General features: G+C 41.3%; 2 protein-coding genes across 3 annotated transcripts; one reads left to right on the forward strand and one right to left on the reverse strand.

Annotated features, from left to right (window-relative positions):
* The first annotated feature begins 641 nt into the window (after nucleotides 1–641).
* On the forward strand, nucleotides 642–15,099 carry brd8b (bromodomain containing 8b). Of its 2 annotated transcripts, XM_047585290.1 has the most exons (19): nucleotides 642–730; nucleotides 1,565–1,661; nucleotides 2,027–2,096; nucleotides 2,186–2,235; nucleotides 2,342–2,464; nucleotides 2,556–2,636; nucleotides 3,009–3,073; nucleotides 3,519–3,685; nucleotides 3,913–4,104; nucleotides 4,688–4,781; nucleotides 5,459–5,601; nucleotides 6,063–6,501; nucleotides 6,586–6,623; nucleotides 6,736–6,935; nucleotides 7,254–7,346; nucleotides 7,705–7,773; nucleotides 8,202–8,487; nucleotides 11,275–11,319; nucleotides 13,589–15,099. In XM_047585290.1, exons 1-19 carry the CDS (start codon nucleotides 712–714, stop codon nucleotides 13,646–13,648), a joined length of 2,331 nt encoding a protein of 776 aa, XP_047441246.1. In that variant the 5' UTR covers nucleotides 642–711; the 3' UTR covers nucleotides 13,649–15,099. The 2 variants fall into 2 exon arrangements, with proteins under 2 accessions (XP_047441246.1, XP_047441247.1); XM_047585291.1 differs by lacking the exon at nucleotides 11,275–11,319.
* A 119-nt stretch (nucleotides 15,100–15,218) lies between these two features.
* Nucleotides 15,219–16,717, reverse strand: si:ch211-39i2.2 (DNA damage-inducible transcript 4-like protein-like). Its single transcript, XM_047585296.1, has 2 exons — nucleotides 16,439–16,717; nucleotides 15,219–15,923 (listed from the first exon to the last, which is right to left on the reverse strand). The coding sequence occupies exons 1-2, from the start codon at nucleotides 16,614–16,616 to the stop codon at nucleotides 15,478–15,480; spliced, it is 624 nt and encodes a 207-aa protein (XP_047441252.1). The 5' UTR covers nucleotides 16,617–16,717; the 3' UTR covers nucleotides 15,219–15,477.
* Between the last annotated feature and the right edge of the window lie 3,737 nt (nucleotides 16,718–20,454).

Consider the following 20,454-nt stretch of genomic DNA (forward strand, 5'->3'; position numbering starts at 1 on the left):
GCTAGTATTCCTTCACACGTGCATGTGTATCTAGTAAAAAACCTAAAGTTTAATGGGACATGGTTGTGTTGGGGAATTGACAAACTACAGCCCTGCACACACGCACATTGATTTACAATTACGTCTTTCATCATTTCTGTATGGAGATACACAACAAGTGTCTCCTCCTGGCACCAGGTGAAATGCATTTACTCCTATTTAATATGTAGACACTATTACAACATAGATACTTTATTTATCCAGTGGGAAATTCCGGTATGTAGTAGCAAAAGGCTAAAATATAAATGCATAGTAAGGTAGAATGTAGTATATATATATATATATATATATTTCAATAGATGTAATCTATCTATGACATTATTATTCTTCTTTCTCTTTCTATGCAATAAATAGGGATATGAAGATATGTTTAAGTTATGCAAATAATATGCAAATATAAAATATATAAGGCAAATATATAATGCTGTATAAAAAATATTTATAGAAGATAGTAGTAGCAGAGGAACCACATTAAATACCGTATATTGAACTCCTAACCTATTAGTTTTACGGACACATGCATACCTTTGTACACATGGTGTATTTTCAGTTGTTATTTTATTTTATTTAATTTTATTTTCGTTGTTTTCACCGAATCACAGTTCACTGACTTGTGTGCACCACTGAAATCTGTCCGGCGGAAGTTGCGCTTACGGCCCTGTCGCAAAAGCAATGGCGAGCGGTATCGGCAGTAAGTAATATTTTTAAAGTCTTTTTCGATACTCTTCTTGTTTTTGTTTTATTAAGAAATTCACACCAATAAACAAACTCTGACCATTATAATGAATTCAGTTTGACCGAACCCAGCAGCCTCGTTTTTTGATAAAAGGTTACTCAGTGTGTTCAGCTTTGTGTGTCTCATGAATGTGTCCCCCCTAATCAACAATGCTAAGCTAACGCTATTATTTCAATAAAATGTTGGCGTTTGCAAAGTTATGAGGCACAACTGTTTGAGTAGTTCTGCGTATCTTTAGGTTATATTCATGCCCCAGTAAAAACAAGAAGTCAAATGATAAAGTAATTTTGGAAACCTCCACTAAACGCGGCACAAGCTAATATCAACAATGTCGGTAACTGTAGCTGGTTAACTTTAATAAACAAAGGAGCGCTGTTTTCTTGCGAACTTGTGTCGTTGTTGTTAATTTAATTGTTAGTATTTTTTTTTATGTGCAAATTCAGCCATTAATACACCACGGACTTTAAAATCTCTGTCGGTTGTATAGGAAAGTACCGCCACAGACGTAACATAGATGAACCATAACAAATTGCTACGGAAACACAAAAATATTGTAAAACGAACCAGATGAAAATACATTTTACAGACAAAAAACTACCGGCGCATCAGCTCTGACTGTGGTCACTGTTTAGCGTGATTTTGTCTTGTTTTTTCTTGTTTTTGTTATTGTTTTAAGGAAGCTTTAACCCGTTTGAGCATTTGGAGGGGTTTGCAGAATAATCCATCAAATCTGATAATATATGAGTATTAATTGTCTGTTTATTTTTATACTCTTTTCTTTCTCCACAGAACACAAGATACTGAATGTGGGTCCTACTGAGCCCTGGTCAGTCAGGGAGAAACTGTGCCTGGCCTCCTCTGTTATGAGGAGTGGAGACCAAAACTGGTAAAAACAAAAGTGTTTTCCCATTCGCAAGCATCAGTACAATATGAGTCTCTTCCATTTTAGTCAAGCATTTGCAATGTTGGGGGCACATCAGTGTGTGTGTGTTTCATGCTGAGGAGTCTCTTAGTGTTTAATTACTCCTCATGACGGGCAGGAAGCTTAAGACTATGTGAAACCACATTTCCATCATGCTGAACCATTCAGGAACTTGACCAAGTTCCCTATTGCAGTTTGAAACCTCAATTACCATTGTGTTGCACGTATACATCCACAGGAGACAAAATAGATAGCTCAGAAAAATGTCCATTTTAATAATATGATGTTGAGGTTTTTGAGTTTTAACGTATTCTGTTGTTGACTTCCAGGGTGTCAGTAAGTAGAGCCATCAAGCCTTTCTCAGAGTCTGGTCGTCCGCCTGACTGGTTCTCACAAAAGGTGAGAGAGAGCTTCAAACTGTAGGATGTTGTTAGTCTGAGCCCATCTCTGTCCACCTGACGATGACATTTGTTCTCTCTGTTTCTCAGCACTGTGCCTCACAATATTCTGAACTGCTGGAAGCCACAGAAGCACCAAAGTCAGTATACAAACATCCATAGATAATAAAGTAGTTGCTTTCACATTTTAACCGTGGCTCAAATAAGAACTGACTTAAACAAAGTGTTTGTCCCCTCTTGCTCCAGGCGTAAGCGCGGTGAGAAGGGCGAAGTGGTTGAAACCATTGAAGATGTCATCGTTCGTAGGTTGACCACAGAGAGGATAGAGGAGCTGAAAAAACTACTGCGAGACACACAAGAGCAGTACAGGTGCGTAAACGCTCAAAAGTAAGACCTTTGCGGGCTGTGATATATGAGCTTTAACCTCTCCTTTTTTCTTTTTTTGTTTTTGCGCTGACAGGAAGCTGAAGAAGGAGGTTGACCTGATCCAGACGGGTCACATGGACTCTCAGCTGAAGGAGCTGTGGGCAGAGATCACACTGTAAGGATTTTATAATGACTGTCTGTTCAGAACTTGGGTTCAGAGTTGTCACACACATGTATGTACCTAGAGGATGAATGATAAAAAAAATTCTGGTGGCCTCCTGATTCACATGACCCCGTAATCAAGTCACAGGCAAACCACCAATTTTCTCCTTGTCAGCTTTAAAATGATCTTTACACTCTTCTGTATTTTCTGTAAGAGAATGTACATGAGACACTACAATATCTTTTCATGTATCACCTTGTCATGACAACTCTTACTGATTTAGACGCGAAGGTTTCCCGTTTTGTTGCTATACATTAACAGTCTTACCGCTATCCTTTACCTCCGCTGCCATTCCTCATTTCTTGTGTGTTTTCGTGTCTCCAGAAAGAAGAAGCAGGATGAGGACGAAGCAGAACAGAAGAGGAAAGCCACAGAAGCAGCGTATCAAGGTAACCTAAGTGTCACTCTTTGAAGGCCTTGTGTTAAAACATAACATTTCTTAAATATCTCGAATCGTGTGGGTATTTATTGTGAACGTCATACTTATCTCCGTTATAGGTTCTTTAGTTTTGTTGTTCATGACCTTCATGAGATTTTAAACTTGCAAATATTAAATTATTTGTTTCTCCAAGTTGATATCTGTCCCAAGTAGCAAATATACAGACAGATTTCCTAGTAATTGCAGTATCATTTACAACGTTCAGTATATTAAAATGTAGGTGTTCACATTGAAAATAAAACAACTAGAACTTATTTGCCCTCTTGAAATATTCTCTGATTTTCTTAGACTGGAATAGATGAAATGTATCTTTGTTTAATTCCTCGAGCAAAGTTCATAAAATAGTTTTGTTCTCCCTTTCACTCACTCTGACTGTCTCTTTTTTTTATTCCCAGCTCGCCAGGCTGTAAAAAACACACCGAAACGTCTTCCCAGTGTAACTGTACGTTCTCCCGTGGGTGCCAGCTCCCCGACCATGGACTCTCAGGCCGAATCTTCGGTCCCTACACCACCCATGGATACGGGAGGTGTTGCCTCTGATGACACCACCACCCACTCAGTTGTAAGTACATGTATACTCCCTTAGCTTTGATTATTTATAGAAGAATACGGCAAATTATATCTAAAACAATCACATTCTTGTTATGAAAGTAATTTGATGTTATAGTTACTGAAGTTTTTCAGGATGGATATATTGAACTTGTACATATACTTCATCGGGATATAACATCAGGATCTTTTCCTCATTGCGTGGAAATAGATAAACTCATTCTCCGCTGCCTCTTCCAGACCCAGGGGGTTGGGGTTTTTCTACCGGCAGCCGATCCTCCGGGACCTGGGCCCAAAGACGGGGGACTGGCTGCACTCGTAGATGACTCGCCACAGAAAAGGCTCCTGGCCCAGAAAGCCACACCGCCGCCCTCACCTCTTCTATCAGAGCTGCTGAAAAAAGGAAACCTCATCTCAGCCAGCCCACGTCTGGTGAGAGAGCCACTTCAGCTTGGATCACAACATCATAAATTTAAAAAGGGGGATGCAATTTATAAGTAATAATATTGTTGACGGCCATCTGCCTTTTGGTCGGTAAGATTAGATTCACACAATTAAATGTAATTATAACTGATTTACAATATTGTTCCTAATTGTTAGCCTATGTAAGTAAGTAAAAATGTTATAATTGAGTAGGAAATATGAGGCTAAAGTCATTTGTAAACATTTTTATACAAGATGTGTTATTTTTTACACAAAGGGGAATTAAACAACAACAAAACTAATCATCCAAATTGTAATTTTAGACATTTTAATATTATTATTTTATAGTAAGTGCAGTCCTGATTTAAAATAATATAAAGCACCTGCATTGTTTTCAAAGGTTTGCGATCACTTGGATTTAGCCACATGTTCTAATATTAAGATTCACTCTCAGCTTGTTCACTCTTCTAAAAGCAAAATGATCCAAAGGCAACAGAAGAGTTTTATTATTATATTCTAATTTATTATTTTCCGTTTTTGTTTCTTGTGTGATCCTGGTTGAAAGCCCTTGTTGTACGTTTTGTTTTGTCAGGTTGCAGAGGGAGATTCTGCTGGAAGTCTAACCAATGGAGTACAGACGGCCACAGCAGCTACCGCCCTACCGCCTGGTCACGAGGTCATTACAGGTAGATACGATGCTACACAGTCTGAGGTGCATTGCAAAGTGTGTTCTTCCCTCGATGCAGCACCACAAGGCAACTTGAATGACCATTTGAATGTTTTTTTGTTTTTTTGCTTTGTTAAAGTTCATCAGTGCAATTAACATTTTGTAAAAAAAAAAATTGTGCCAAAGAATCAAAGAGATCTCAATTCTAAGCAGAAAAATCGTGATTGACATCTTTTCCTGAATCGTGCAGCACTAACGTGGAGTAAACATTGGGTAACTTGATATAGTTCTGAGAGAGAATAAAATCACCGGACAAGTACAAAGTCTGAAATATGAAGAAACCTTTTTTTTCTGTTTCCAGCAGATTTGACTCATTGCATGTCAACAATGTTCTATTGTGGTTGGATTTCTGCGTCTAAACACACATATATGTATATATATATATATGTATATGTATATGTGTATATATATATATATATATATATATATATATATATATATAATTTTATTTAATGTCTCCATAAACGGTTCAGTTGAAATCGCTTATCAGAACGATTAAAGAAATATTGTCTATATAAATACAACCTGTGTTGTATTTTAGTGAGGATGGTCACTCTGCGTACAGTGAGGTTTTTCTTGTGTTCTTATCAACGTGTGTGTGTGTGTGTGTGTGTGTGTGTGTGTGCGCGTTTGCAGAAGTTGAAGCAGAAGCCGCAGTGAAGGCTGAGCTGGGTGAGGAGACGGGGTTAGTGGAAGAAGACCTCGTGGCCGTGTCTTACATGGGGGACGAACTGGACCTGGAGACAGTGGGAGACATTATTGCCATCATAGAGGAAAAGGTATTTTATTTCAAGGAAAGAAACTCCCTTTTTTTTTATTACAGCAACACTTATATGAGGCACACACACAAAAAACAATTTAGGAACAATTAAAAAAAAACACCGGATGCACAGAGGCCCCTCCCCTCAACCCAAAAGCCCCACAAACAACATTTTTTTTTACCAGACAACACAGACAGACACACTCAGAAAACCTCATGTACATTCTCTGATGAGACGCAACTGTTTTGAAGGCACAAAGGAGACCTACACAATATTAGGAATGTGTTCGTAATGTTGCATGCTTGCTTTATTCATCTCAAACTTTCTCAAAATTTCTCAGTTGCAGCAGCAATGTACAGGCACCATATATACTATAACAAAAAAAACACCAATATACACAATGTTTTTGCATGCTGTTTTGTGTGTGCTCCAGTTTACATCAAATAATGATTTATCTCCCTTTTCTCCCGTGTGCTCAGGTCGATGACTCTGCGGAGGCTTTGGATGCAGCCGCAGTGGAAGCAGCTCTCTCCCTCTGTGAAGAAGCCGTGTCAGAAGGTCACACCCTCCCCACGCCCTGGGAGACCCAAGAACTGAAGGCGTCAGACCCCACGCCTGCAGTCCAAGACCCGGATCCCCCGCAGGAACCCGAGGACGCGGCCACGATGTCGGCCCCGTCCTCCGCCGGCCTGGAGACGCAAAGCCAAGCAGACGCTAAAAGAGAAGAACAGCTGAAGGGAAACTGCGAAGGACCCGAGGTGACGGGAAGCGACGTCACATCTTCCGTCGCCTCTGACGACGGCGCCACGGGAAGTGAGGTCACAGAAGAGGGGACGGCAGCGAAGGAGGCTACTGAAGCTACAGTGAAGAGTGAAGGAGAGGAGTGGAGCCAGCCTGAACCCAACCCACCTTGTTTAGGTGGATGGCAGACACATTTCTTCACAGAGAGCTAGCGATCGCAAATATATGTTTTCTAATTTGCTTCCCATTTTTGTCCAACAGACTCAGAGGATAGTTCTGTGTCTGGGAAAGAGTCCAAGGTAAAGTAAAACTGCTTACATTGACATCTGCAACATTTTTAAATAAAAAAAAATCTATATATAAATATACAGCATCACCATAATTTCACTCTTTGTGTGTGGTTGAATCCAGGAGGTGAAAGAGGAGGAGGCAGGGAGTGAGGGAGACCCTGAAGAAGGGATGGAGATAAAGGAGGAGTGCGGGGAAGGGGAGGGTCCTTATCTGTCGGAGGTGGAGCGAGCGGCCAGCGAGAGTGAAGATGGCTACGGCCCGGCTTCCCAACGCTACACCGCTGATTCACTGGCCAGCAGCCCGGCCTCGTCCTCCCAGCTGTAGGTGTCCAGGTGACACAGTAACGTAACAATGTGTATTTGAATTGTATAATCAGTAGTGTCAGTAAATCAGAACAGTGTCCGCAAATAATCGCAATCCTTCACTGCACTCAGACATTTTAGTAGAACTGTTATAACTGGATAAAGCTTAGCTGGAATTTGTCGTGACCTTTGAATTGGATTCAGGCTCTGATCCTCTTTGGCCATAGATTGTAAAGAGGACTTTTGTCTGTACTCCGCCTCTTCTCTTTTGATTCCCCTTCGCTCTCACTGTTGACAATCCTCTCTTCTTTCCTGCTCTTCCTCCCCCTCCTTCAGCTCTACATGTGGTGAGGACCAGGAGGCAGTGCAGGCACAGAAGATCTGGAAGAAAGCCATCATGTTGGTGTGGAGAGCTGCAGCCAATCACAGGTACTTCCTGACACACCTCACTCCTCACGTTCCTAGTCTTTATTGGCCAAAAATATTTAATTAACACCTCACAACTGATCTCAGTTAGAAAACATCACGCATTTGAGCTTATTTCGTTGAATGGCAGGTGGCTGATTGTCAAACCAAAAATAACTGTTACATCCATTCGTTCTGCAGTGTTTTATGATAATAGCTCATTAACGAAATATAATCAGCTAATTAAACCCCTGCATGTTCCAGTAATGGCCAAAAAGATTTGTGAATGAACCGTTTAAATGAGTTGATCGAACTAAATTAACCTGCAGGGGGACAAAGTCGGATTCGTTTGTTAAATGTGCTGATGTGTTGTGTCTCCCAGGTACGCCAGCGTCTTCCTGCAGCCTGTGTCGGATGACATCGCCCCCGGTTACCACAGCATTGTACACAGGTCAGACCATGCACACGCACACAAAGACGCACTGACATGCACAGTGAGAAACGAACCAGTCAGACTTCACCCAAACGCAAAATATTCTTGAGGGAAAGTTGAGTAACATCGAGATAAGTTGCACAATTTATTTACAACCAAATGACTCTGATTGGTTGGAGGACTATCCTATTAGGAGGTTTTCTTTCTACTCATTTCATAATGAAATGCAGACGAGAACTGAGTTGAGAAATATACATTTTTGGACGATTAGTGCATGTTTGTGTTATTTAGGTTTGATAACCACTGCAGAACCTTGATATGGTGGTGAATCTGTATAAGTATTAATTGCATTAATAACAACAAAGTTGTCCCTTTAAAATTGTAAAATGTATAAGTGTATTGTAGCGTTATAGACATAAACATCTCACTCTGCCGTCCTGCTCCAGACCCATGGACCTGTCGGCGATAAAGAAGAACATCGAGTCCGGCGTGATCCGCACCACCGCCGAGTTCCAGCGCGACATCATGCTGATGTTTCAGAACGCCGTCATGTACAACTCGTCGGACCACGACGTGTACCACATGGCGCTGGAGATGCAGCGCGACGTCCTGGAGCACGTCCAGCAGTTCCTGGCCACACAGCTCATCATGCAGACCTCAGAGAGCGCCATCTCCGCCAAGAGCCTCCGCGGCAGGGAGGGAAACCGTAAGCCAGGAGAGCCGGCTGAGAAGGTGGGTTGGGCAGCGCGGTGGGGGGGAATGTTTAATGAGTACCAACATTTCCCTATTGATGTTTTAAAATTAAACGCTTGAGTTTTAGTGGCTTCTGTTAAGTTGGGGCACTGGCTTAATATTTTATTGTTTACCAAAAAAAGTCTACTATATTATCTATCTATATTCTGTCTAGACACTCGGCTTTAATTTCAGGATCTTTTCTTCCATATTGGAGGAAGTTGTAGGAATTACAACTGTTCTTAAACACAGTTCTCAGCTTTCACGACAAACTTTGTTCAACTTTGCTCCAACGTCCAATCAGAATAACTCATTACGTCTGTGTAGCTTTACCGAATTCATATTATCTACAGGAAGCGCACGTTCTCAGAGAAATGACGATTGCATGTCAAAACAGATGCTATCTTACAGTGACAATTTACTTTCCCTTTTCAGAGTTTGTGTCATAAAATGTCTTGGAAATGTGGGTTATTGTTTGTGAGTGGAGACACATTTTTAGATGTGTCATGAATGGATGTGTTCTTGACGTAGTTCTCATAGATTTACCAATTAATACAAAATGCTCTTGAGCTCAGAGTCCTGATGTACTGATGTTCAGGTCATTCATTCTACACATGGGGCTGGTCGGTATGAACAAAACTGTATATCACGCAATTTTCAAAAAATTCTGACGGTATCACGGTGTTATTTTTTTCATGCATAATCACGTGTTCACAACATTTTCTACTGGTTGAGAGATGAATTAATACAGTAGACTGACTAAGGATGGACTATTTTACTGTGATGATGAGTAAATATTGTAAAATAATCCCACACTAATAGTAAAACAGGTTTGCATGGCCCCGTGTTAGCGCTGCCTGCTGATGTGGAAATCCAGGGACGTTTACAGCTCGGAGATAAAATAAATAAATAAACGTTACCGAGATGAAATTAAGAAACAGGGACAATTACGGGTTGATTTATTTTGACATATTTATTCGTATGTAAACACACTGAAACTGCTATGTCTGTGATGTCAATAGCAGCACGACCGGCTACTGTAATAATTGTAGTCTGCACGCAGCATTTTTTTCCCGTTCACAAAAAGATACAATTGTGGACATTTTCGGGGACAGCTTTAGCTGGAGGACAGGTCATCTGAAACGGGGACTAACACCAGTAATCGGGGACGTCTGGTCACCCTAAAAAAACAAACAAACAAAAAAACAACTGCCAGTATATTATAGATTCATATCAAATTGAAAAAAATACCGTAATACCATCCAGCCCTATGTACACATATGAATTCTCCTCTGACCTTTCACATCAACAAGGCATTTTCATCCACACAGCTGCTGCTCACTGGATATTTGATATTGATATTGGATCCCAGTAGATCAGCAGTTTGTGAAATACTCAGACCAGCCCGTCCGGCACCAACAACCACATCACGTTCAAAGTCACTTAAATCCCCTTTCTTCCCCATTTCTGATGCTCGGTTTGAACTTCAGCAAGTTGTCTTGATCACCTCTACATGAATAAATGCATTGAATTGCAGCCATGTGATTGGCTGATTAGCCGTTATCTTAACAGGTGTACCTAATAAAGTGGCAGATGAGTGTATATTTAGTTAAAAGGTACAAAATGTCATGTAATCTTTTTACATTTTACTCGACACAACATCAGCTGAAGCCACATGCGTCCATGTGTCACGCTCAGTCACACTCAACAACACCTGAATCCTGCTCCATTAATGTCGGGGTGCAGCGTACTGTCCCCCCAGAGTAATTTGCGCTGGTGATAAGTGATGCACTCATAACACAGTTACAAATGAGCCACTCTCTTGACAGTTTAATATGACTTTTATGTGTTATATTTATATATATATATACCTGCCTTCAGGAGCATCATGCAAGTCTGACGTGTCTATACTGTTTACATGGGTCTCTTTAGAAATCTGGTCCCCGTCGGTCTGACTAGATCCACTCTCTGTTCTGCTCGCTGTAACACGCTCCAGTGGAATAATCCTTGACTTTCCAGCTGATTAATGTCCTGCATGCTGACTGCACCTTCCTCACTAACTGCTGCCTGTCTGTCTGCACCTGCCTGTCACTGACTCACGTGCTTGTTTACCTCCGTCTGTCTGTATGTCCGTCTGTCTGCACGTACGCAGTGATGATTTAATTATTTATTTATTTATTTTCATTTTGGAGCTGTGTATTATTACACTTAAGAGGATCCCGGCGACTCGTGGCATGTTCAAGGATCAGGAAATGCAGAAATACACGGGAATACGCTCAGTCTCCGTCAGGAATACAGTTGAATTTTGCAGATAATACTTAATACATAATACAGAATATACGTTCGTTGTTTGATTTCACATTCACAAACTCAACCAGGGTTTAAATCTGACTGACAAACCTGTTGAGATTTAATAAGAATGAAAAAAAAAGACCATTTGATATAAAACACTAATTGATTTGATGAACTTAAAGTCCGTGTTGGAAGCTGTGCTGTGATGTTTGTCTTGAGTGTTTGCCAGTGAGTGTGTGTGTGCGACTGCTTCTGAATGTTCCCCTGTGTTGTATTTTTTCCGTGTCTCTTTATGTCACTAATTTCCTTTCTGCATTTGGGCGTTCGTGTGTGTGTGTGTGTCTGTGTGTGTTTATCTGTGTGCGTCCACGTGAGTTTCCGTGCTGATGTTACGTGGACGCCCGTCGGTTGGACGCGCCTCGTATGAAACTTGCTTTCTCACGCACGTGTGTGTGTTTTCTTTCTCTTCTCACTCCGATGTTTGTCCTCCTACAGGACAGTGTCCCAATGGCCTCTCCTGCTTTCCTTCTCTCTCTCTTTGTAAGTATTCAGGTTCTCGCTCAGATCTCACCTGAACCAGGTCACGCTACGCACACGCTTCTCTCAGCGCAAAACACGCACACTCATCACACATCTGTCTGCACCTCCGACCTCTGTCCTTTCTCTCAGTTCCTTTTTCTTCTTTAGTGGCATCGAAGGAGACGAGGCGGTTCTGGACAAGCTTTTTCATAAGAACTATTAAAATCAACCACTGCTATTGGTCAGTGATGATCTCAGAGCAAATGCGCAGAAACGATTCGTTCAATGCAGTTACCTTTTTAGCCATTAAACCTCAGTTATGTTCTCTTTGGTCCAGTTTACAAACCTCACTTCTCAGAAATCCTAACAGCGGGAGTTCATCAATATAATTAAAGCGAACTTCGGACTCTGATTCTTGGCACTTGAGGCTGTGAAGCACAGACTCTGGGCGACGAGAGGACGTAACGTGATGCATTCTGGGATAGCGGGCTGAACCGGGTCGCACACAAACGACCTCCTGATGTGTCCTCAATGAAACGGACAGGGCCAGAACACATCTGGGGCTGATGATGTCAGGTTTCCCACTGCGGTGACCAAAACTGTGAGGATGCATCGAGTGTCGCTGTTTTCAAAAGCTATAATAAGTAAAGTAAAACGCAACTTACAGGGTAGGACTTAGGTTTCTGCATAAATTTAAACCGATCTTTAGCTTAACTGAGCCACAGTCGTCTCTAACCAGCGAGAGGAACTCAAAAAGGTTCAAGTTTAATCTTGGTTTACCACTAATCTAGTTAGTCAGCTGTGGTGGAAATGAAATGTTCCAAAACATTGGCCTATAAAACTAGATTCAAATAACGACAAGTACAGAAGTGATAAAGTAAATGGAAAAAAAAAAAACAGACAGGCCAGAAGATAAACATATCCTGGTGGCAGTTGGCCAACTTTTTTTTTTTTCTTTTCTTTTTTAGATAACGATAAATAAATAAAAATTTGCCAGTCAAAACATGGAGCTAGGCCCAGACAGGGTTTCACTGGCTCAAATGATCTGTTTTAAGCCCGAGTCAAATGCGTCAGCCAGACATTTCTTTCTCCTCTGCATGATTTAATTTGGATTAAGGTGACTCGTGAGAGTCGTGAGTCTGGAGGAAAGTAAAGTGCCACCGTTTATGCACGTCGTGAGCCACAAAGACGATCTGAATCTGTGAGGAAGTAAAATTATCTACATTTATTGAAGTGTTTTAAAAATAACTTCCAGCCTTCAGACACCAGTGGATCAGAAAAATAGCTGATAGACATGTAACAGAACAGGAATTACAGATTTTGTGCAAAATAAAAGCGATATTTCTGAAGTACAATTTCGATATTGTACATGTTTCCATTGGAAGGTGTTATTCAAATGAGCTGTAACTCTCATAACATGTTGCTATACATCCAAATATTCTCTGACATTCTTGTAGTGTGAGATTTTGAGGAAGACGAAGTTCAAATGAACTGGTCACATGACCCCCCCCCCCCTGCGTCATCTCTAGTAATGGGGAATTGCGAAATAACATCCGAAAAACCACCTCATGAGAGTGTAAACGTGTTTCAGTGATACATCTGAGAGGTTTTTTTTCTAACTGCAGGCGTTTCCATTACCACTTTTTTTGTTGCGATATTTAAGTTTTGCACATTTCTAGTGGAATGGAAATGGAAACGCTGCTAGTGACCTTTCTTTCTCTCTTTCTCTCTCTCTCTGCTCTCCATTTTTACACCACAAACACACACACGCTGTCATTCACACCGTCTCTGTATCACCCTCATGAACTTTTAAGTTTCGTTTTCACACAACATCCACACACAGACACGCACACACACACAGACACACACACAGGCTCCAGTGTCCTTTCATCCCTCCAGCTTCTCCGTCGACCTTCGGTTAATGACCCCCATGCCGGTTTTTCCTGTGTTTTTTCGGTTCCTGTACGTTCGTCCATGTCTCTGCATGTTATAATTTCTTTTTCTCCTTCCTTTCTTTCTTTTTTCTTCCTTTGATTTTGGTCATCATATTATTAGTTTTATTTATTTTATTATTTCTGTTCTCCATTTGGGGAGGAATCCTTTCCGAGACGGACTGTGCTGTGTTTTGTTGTGCGGAGCTCGATCACACGAGGAGGTCAGAGGGCCTCCCTGCAGCCTCTCTGTCCGACTGACCTTTGACCCCCCCCTCCCGACGCACTCGTGTTAACGCCTTCTTCCCCTTCATCTCTTCTGTCTCCTTCCTCTTCACCTCCCTCTCTCTCTGCCACAGGATGGAGGCACCAGGGGCCGGCGTAGCGCCATGGAGGCCGACCTCAAAATGAAGAAGTAGACTCAGACCACAGAGACTCTTAGAGAGACGTAGAGACACTTTGGGAATAAAAGTGGAGCTGACTATTTACCGGTCACTTTGGTTGTCTTGTGGAGAGGGCGGCCGTGCAGTCTGTGTGTGTGTGTGCGCCTGGTTTGTGTGTGTATGCGTGACTACACACTTGTTTCGTCTGTACTTTGGCGCAGGTGAAGTTACATGTGAATGCGTGCGTCTCCGAGAGAGCTGCAGTTTCCTCTCCTATCATTCATTCATAACGTTGGTTAATGTGCAGCGCCGTGAGGTTTCACTCAAATCAAGCCAGCGCAATAATTTCACCCCCAAAAGTCTCATTAAAAACCAGTGGAGCCAGTTTAGGTCGTCGTTACAAACAGAGACCGAGGAGAGAGAGAGGAACGTTTTAACCGGCTTCGAATGACGAGGGGTAGATTTGATCGTGTTGAATTGTGGATAGGGTTAATTATAGTAGTTATGTCTGCAGTGTATCCAGCCCATATATGCTAAAGTGACGCTAGACGGCCTCATAAAAAAAAAAAAAAAAAAGAGGATGACGTGCAGCTCTATGAATTCAAAACTAGTCTTACTAGTACTGCATGTCGGGCTGAAATCATACAGAAACCAAGACACGTATCAGTTCGATCGCAGCTGAAGTGTCATAACATTCACAGGTAATGTGACATTGATATTTTAAAATTATCATTTCCGCCTTTGTCATGAATGAAACAATGAAATATTTCTCCGAACTTGTGGTTTATGTCTTTTTTATGTGTGTTCGGGGACATACTGCTTCAAAACCGGCTCCAACCGGCTGGACGACCGACACCACCGCATGTTTTAGCCCATTTAAATTTACATCTACGTCACATTCCTAATTATGCTCTGACGAAGCGCGAGGCTTTAAATGAATAACTGAAGATCATATGGTATAAAAATTTCTCTTTAAAATCAATCACACTAACGACAGTATGTGTTCAGGTGTCAGTGTATCTGTCCTTGAAAAGCTCCCAGAAGCAGACTACCAGCAATACATATATATTTTTTTCTTTTTTTCCAAAACAGTCCTTGCCCCGGAGCATCTGTACCGTGTAGTGATAATATAACTTTTACGAGTTACCTTGACCTCACGTAAATGACGGCCCTTTGTATGCTGTAGGGAAATAAATCGAGGCTGGAGACTGATCTCGATGCGCGTTTCGAAATGGCAAACATGTAAAGTCGGTGCCGGTTAATGGGCTCAAACTGTTTCGACTCAACCATACTCGTCACTTAGGATGTAGCCTGTGTTTGCTATGTAAATAGCATAAGAATTGTGTTTGTAATGTGCGTTAGGTGGGGGTACAAGATCCCTTTTTTTTTTGTACCGGAGATGGGTCATGTAGTTTTGTGCGTGGGTAGATACATGTATCATGTTTTCTGTTGTAAATTTGTTAAATAAAGATTTGATCTAAACAGAGGAGGGAGGTCAGAGTTGATTTATTTGGTGGAGGGCTTTTTTTTAGTGCCCTGTAATAACAAGATATAGTCGGAACGTGCAACATTAAATGTTGTGAAAGGAACCAGAACAAAGAAAAAATATCGTACCAAAAAAATAATTTTATTGTAGAGTTCTATAAATAACATAACATAAGCACAACACTGGAGTGAGACCCGCTCAGTCCTGGACTGACTCAAACATGTTTATACCTTAAACATTCATCATGTGCAAAGACAGTGTGGTCAAACAAGCAGCAGGGCTCTTGCTCAAACATTCATACATAAAATGAACAACAAGGCACTAAATTGGAGTGGAAAACACAACATAATCTGCCAAGACATCCTAAGTTTCATCCACTCTAGTTGAAATCATGTATAACAGGACTGGCTGAGGAGTAGAGCTTCCTCTTCACTAGCCGGTACTCTGGTTTCAGCTTCAGCACTTTGTTGGTATCGAAGATGTGCTTGAGCGGCGGCCAGCCGTCGTCCTTGTCGGCCTTGAAGACCACGGACAGCTCGAAGGTCGGAGTGACCGTCGGGTCCGGGTGGATCCGCCCCACGGGCTCCAGGCTGTCTTTCCTCTGCACGTAGAGCTGGATGGAGGCGCCCCGCAGCCCACAGGGCTCGTCGGCAGCGGCGTGCACCACGTCCTGGCCGACCCTGGCGGTCATGTGTCGGGGCAGGAGCAGCACCTTGCAGTGGAGGACGGACGCCTTGGCCTCGGTCAGACAGCGCTCGATCTGCTGGGTCACATCCTGCCGGATGAGTCGCTGTTCGTGCTCCAAACAAGCATCCAAGTTGGCAACTGCGGAAAGAAATAATAAAAAAAATAAATAAATAATAAGCATCACCAAGTCTTCTTTATGCTGACACAAGATTAAAGTTTACTCCCAAATTATTGTGCTTTTATTGTCCAACTAAAGTTCTGCAAAGCTGAACCTAAATGTTTAAAGAGTCATCAGAATAAAAGGGCTGCTATCAGCAGCTGAGAGGGGAAGAGCTCAGAGCTACATCAGCTGATCCAACAGCTGAGTCAGTTACATCAGACACCATCAGATCCACCAATAGCTCCTGTCATTAATTATTCTTCCGCCAAGTTCTATAGTTCTAGGTCAGCCTTTAATTTTAACGAATGTCCCCGACGGCGCATTAATATTTAAATGTGATAAGATTTTTTAACGGCTCTATAGGTGATGTTAAGAAAGAAAAAACTACACTAACTGTTTAAATTACTACTTTTTTGGCTTCTCTTAAAGTTTAAATTAACTTTATTTTACTTTTTTGTTTGTTTGTTTGTTTAATATATATATAAATACTCACAAGGAGAGTTGCTCTCTTTCTCGTCGCAGCTCTCGACGCTCCCCCGCCGGGCAGAGCTCGTCCCTCCGCCCGGGGACGTGAGCTGGAAGAAGTACTTTCCGATCATTTCTACAACACTGTCCTCTTCCGACAAGGCGGACATTCCGTGTCCTAAGAGTAGAGCCGGGGTATAGACCATCCTGATTCCTGTTTGTGTAGCTCCGGTGTCTCCTCCAAGCGTCCGGGTCGTAGTTTCTCCATGTATTGTGTTAATGAGCAGAGAGCAGAGCGTCGGTCCGAGCGCAGCCTGGAGCTTTTATACCCGGGGAGAAAGAAGGCGGCGGTTGCATCAGCTGAGTGACGTTGTATGTGGGCGGGGCTTAACCGGTTTAATCGAGAAAGTTCCGGGTTCCTGAACTGGTCCAGGCATCATTACGCAGAGGAACTGAGAACGGTCATTAAGGGTCAGTATAAATCTGTGTCATTTAAATATAGTAATAAATACACTCCCGGGCCAAAAAACACGACACACACTCTCACACATTTCGTTGGACCACCTTTAGCTTTGATTACAGGAATTTATTTTTGTCCAGGCAGTGTACACGTACTCATGTTCCATAGTATAGGGAACTATTTCAACGCACTACCTCTGCTGACAGCTGTATTTGCATATTTATAATAAGAAACACTCACAAAACATTTTTTTTTTTTAAATTAAATTTGTTTTGTGATTACACGTGGAGTGGGCGACCCTAAATTACCAATAAATCTTTGATAGACTGTGTTATAGATTCATCTACAAACACTAGGATCATGCTATAATTTAAACATTTAAGTTTTTAAGTGAAAGAAATGCGTCTTTATAAAGGAAAATCTGTGGTAATTATTGATCCCTAGAGTTCAGAACAAAGAACAATGTCATCTGTGTACATTTGTGAATTAATTCTGATAATCAGCTACAAGTGAAAATAAAAGTGTCTCCATTTGACAATGTGATTTAGTTCCTAGTAACCTTTTACTAAAATAACATTTTAAACTGAGTGTTTCCTACAAGGTAATTTGTCGTTTCCTTGTATTTCATAATTCCCTGTTTTTTTTTCTCTTCCAGGAAACAGGGCTATAAAATAGTGCTCAGACTATATTACAAAAAGTATTAATTGTCAAATTCAGAATCACAATTACTATATTAATCCCAAGGTCTCAAAGTGTACCAGCGAACAACAACGCGATAAGAATAAATAAGAATAAGTAGGCAATTATAGTAAGAAAACACCCATCAATGTAAAAAAAAAAAAAAATATGTACAAGTATAAGTGAACAACAACAGCAATTAAACTTTTACTGGAGTAAAAGGAAGTATGATTGAAAACTCAACAAGGACATATTGACAGGAAATATACCAGCCTATGACTAATGAGACATGTATATATGTTTGCTTAAATAGAAATTCATCACAGTCCAGTGGGTGTGTCGAGTGTTATTAGGTGATAACCACAACATCGTTTCAGGGGAAGGACCCAGTTCCTACAGACTAGAGGCTTGTTTCGACATGTACGTCTAATTCATGTTCATATTGTAAATATCTTTTATAGCAAAATGTAGTAGGTATTTACTTTCCACGATACAAAAAGGGCTGTATGTGGGCTATCACAGGTGAAAATAACAATTTAAACTTTATTGTTCACACTGTGATCAGTGTCCATTGTTCTCTATTGCATTGTCATTCACATTCATAGTGTTAACAATGTAGGAATCTGCAAAACATACATCAGAACTTTCTGCCATCAGATGATCTTGCCAGAAAATTGCATCAGCAAGTTTTCCAGTTACTTTCTAACGAGTTTAACTTTAAAAACCTGCTTTCGCAGAAACGTCTGCCGGCTTCCAGTGAAGCTCTCAGCGAGTTCCTGTGCGTTCGGGTCTAGACGTGGCATGCGTGAGCTCTGCCTTAGTCACAGGTGAGCAACCACGTCTGACGCTCACTCACCTGGTGGAAAGCTGGAAGCGGGCACAAAACAAACAAAAAACAAACACACAAAAAAAACTAAAAAACAAGGTTCTATTTGTTTTTCCATTCCTATTCAATGATTGAGCTTTAGGTAACCACACCCACCACGTGGAAAATAATCCACAGGAGAGATTCACTATGATGAAGCAAACCTTTCAATGTGTCTGTGAAGGTTCTCAGTCATCCAGGTCATGGTGATCCGAAAGAAAGGCAGCTGGAATTGTAGATTTTTTTTTTTTTTTGTCAAAACATCCGGTTGCTTTTCTCTAAACGCTTTTACTGGCTCATTATTAGTTCTAAAACTGAGATTAAGATGTTACTGTTAAGGATATTTCAATTCTGGGCCCTGGTTACCTGTCTCAACCTTCAATCCAACTTTAATTTTATTTTATTTAGTTGTATATGACTCTCAGAGGTGGGTCATATCAGGTTAAAACTGACAGAGTTGTCCCAAATATGATTAATGATGTAGTGCTTTGGGCTCATTGCTTTGCCCAGGGAGTTAAATTAGCCACAGCGCAGTGATCAGGGTGGTGACACTTTGACAATACATCTGTTGTTGTTTAAAACAAAAACATAAGATCTTAATGGAGGGGAAAAGTGAACATATAACAAGGTCAGCAGTGAGATCTGAACAGCGCGACGCTCAAATGAACCCGCTCCACGTCTCAAAGTCCGGACCCTGAGGAGGAAGGCGGGTTCTCTCGCCGGTTAACCTCTCACACCTGAGTCACCTGCATGGAAACTCCCCCCCCCCCCCGCCCTGGTTTCACACCACGGCCGCCACCGACCAATCACATTCGGATGAGGCGACTTACCACGAAGGGGGAAGTGACTTTCTGTGTGACTGCAAGGGGAACTACAGCGTGTGGTCATCGTTCGTTATCACTACGTAAATTATACTAACTGTGGTTACGTGACCAGTGCGTTTGTAGGATACTCAGCATTTTTTTTTTTATATTGTATTACTACGCGTTTCAACATTTCAGCCTCCTGCGTTTTTGACAGCTTCAAATGAATGTAATTTTTAAAGAAAGAAAATAAGCATTTTTATTTTGTTAGCTTACAGACTCACAAAATCTATTATTTTGGCAACCCAAATTTAGTCAGATGGTCAGGCCAAATAACAGAAATCCAGTTGAATTACCACCTTTCTGATGGCGTTTTAACATAAACTGAGCATTATAATGGTCACGAAGGAAGGAGGATTTATTATAGGACTGTTATATTAGAGTACGTTCATTAATGTAGTAATAAACCTTATTTATATAGATATATACCTTTCAGAACAAAACGGTTTATAATAAACGTGCATGCTAAATAAAAATGGGACACACAAAAAAAAGATCTAACAGGGTAAAATAATTAAAAATAGATGCAACAAATACGACACATTACAAAAAGAAAGTCTTAGAGGGTTTTCAAGAGGACTGACTGACTTGACCGGATAAGAAGCCGAGCTTCACATTTAGTGGCCAGTCGAGATTTCGTAAGGATTAGTTGATCAGTGACTGAGGATCTCAGCCATCAGGCTCTCGGTAAACCCCTTTAAATCTGAGTCACAGACACAAGCCTGAACCATTCAAGGCTGTTTAAAAAAAAAAGCAGTGTGCTGTGTGTTACCTCACAGTCACAACAACCTCATTAAGTCACCGTGAGCACTGGTGTTTTTTACGCTGGAGGAAAACTGGTTTGACTCGTCTCTCGTTGTCTTCTGTTGAGACTCACATGCTCGCAGCTGGGCATGTGTGTTGTTTCATTCTTCTCAGGGAACAAAAGAAGCAGATAACAACACAATAACGCACAGTCATTAGTGACAAGGATCGGCCGCTGACACGTGCACTCACGTGTGCGCACTCGCAGGCTGAATTAACTTCAGGGCGATCACTTGTTTACTGTTGATTGGACATCTTTATGGTTTTCAGCATTAAATGCCGCGTTAGAAAATGTTCGAATTAAATTGATTTGAGCTGTATCGGGCTTGTTCCTGTTCAGCAGCAGAAAAACCACACAGGTTTTCATTTCCAAC

The sequence above is a fragment of the Mugil cephalus genome, chromosome 5, assembly GCF_022458985.1.
Source record: "Mugil cephalus isolate CIBA_MC_2020 chromosome 5, CIBA_Mcephalus_1.1, whole genome shotgun sequence".
NCBI classification, from domain to species: domain Eukaryota; kingdom Metazoa; phylum Chordata; class Actinopteri; order Mugiliformes; family Mugilidae; genus Mugil; species Mugil cephalus.

Excerpts from the sequence above, each read along its gene's own strand:
- brd8b (XM_047585290.1), top strand. Across the intron at positions 5,602-6,062 it reads TTGCCATCATAGAGGAAAAG|GTCGATGACTCTGCGGAGGC; the intron begins GTATTTTATTTC and ends CCGTGTGCTCAG. Across the intron at positions 6,502-6,585 it reads ACCCAACCCACCTTGTTTAG|ACTCAGAGGATAGTTCTGTG; the intron begins GTGGATGGCAGA and ends TTTGTCCAACAG.
- si:ch211-39i2.2 (XM_047585296.1), bottom strand. The coding sequence starts at position 16,616 with ATGGTCTATACCCCGGCTCTACTCTTAGGACACGGAATGTCCGCCTTG. Across the intron at positions 15,924-16,438 it reads GAAAGAGAGCAACTCTCCTT|TTGCCAACTTGGATGCTTGT; the intron begins GTGAGTATTTAT and ends TTCTTTCCGCAG.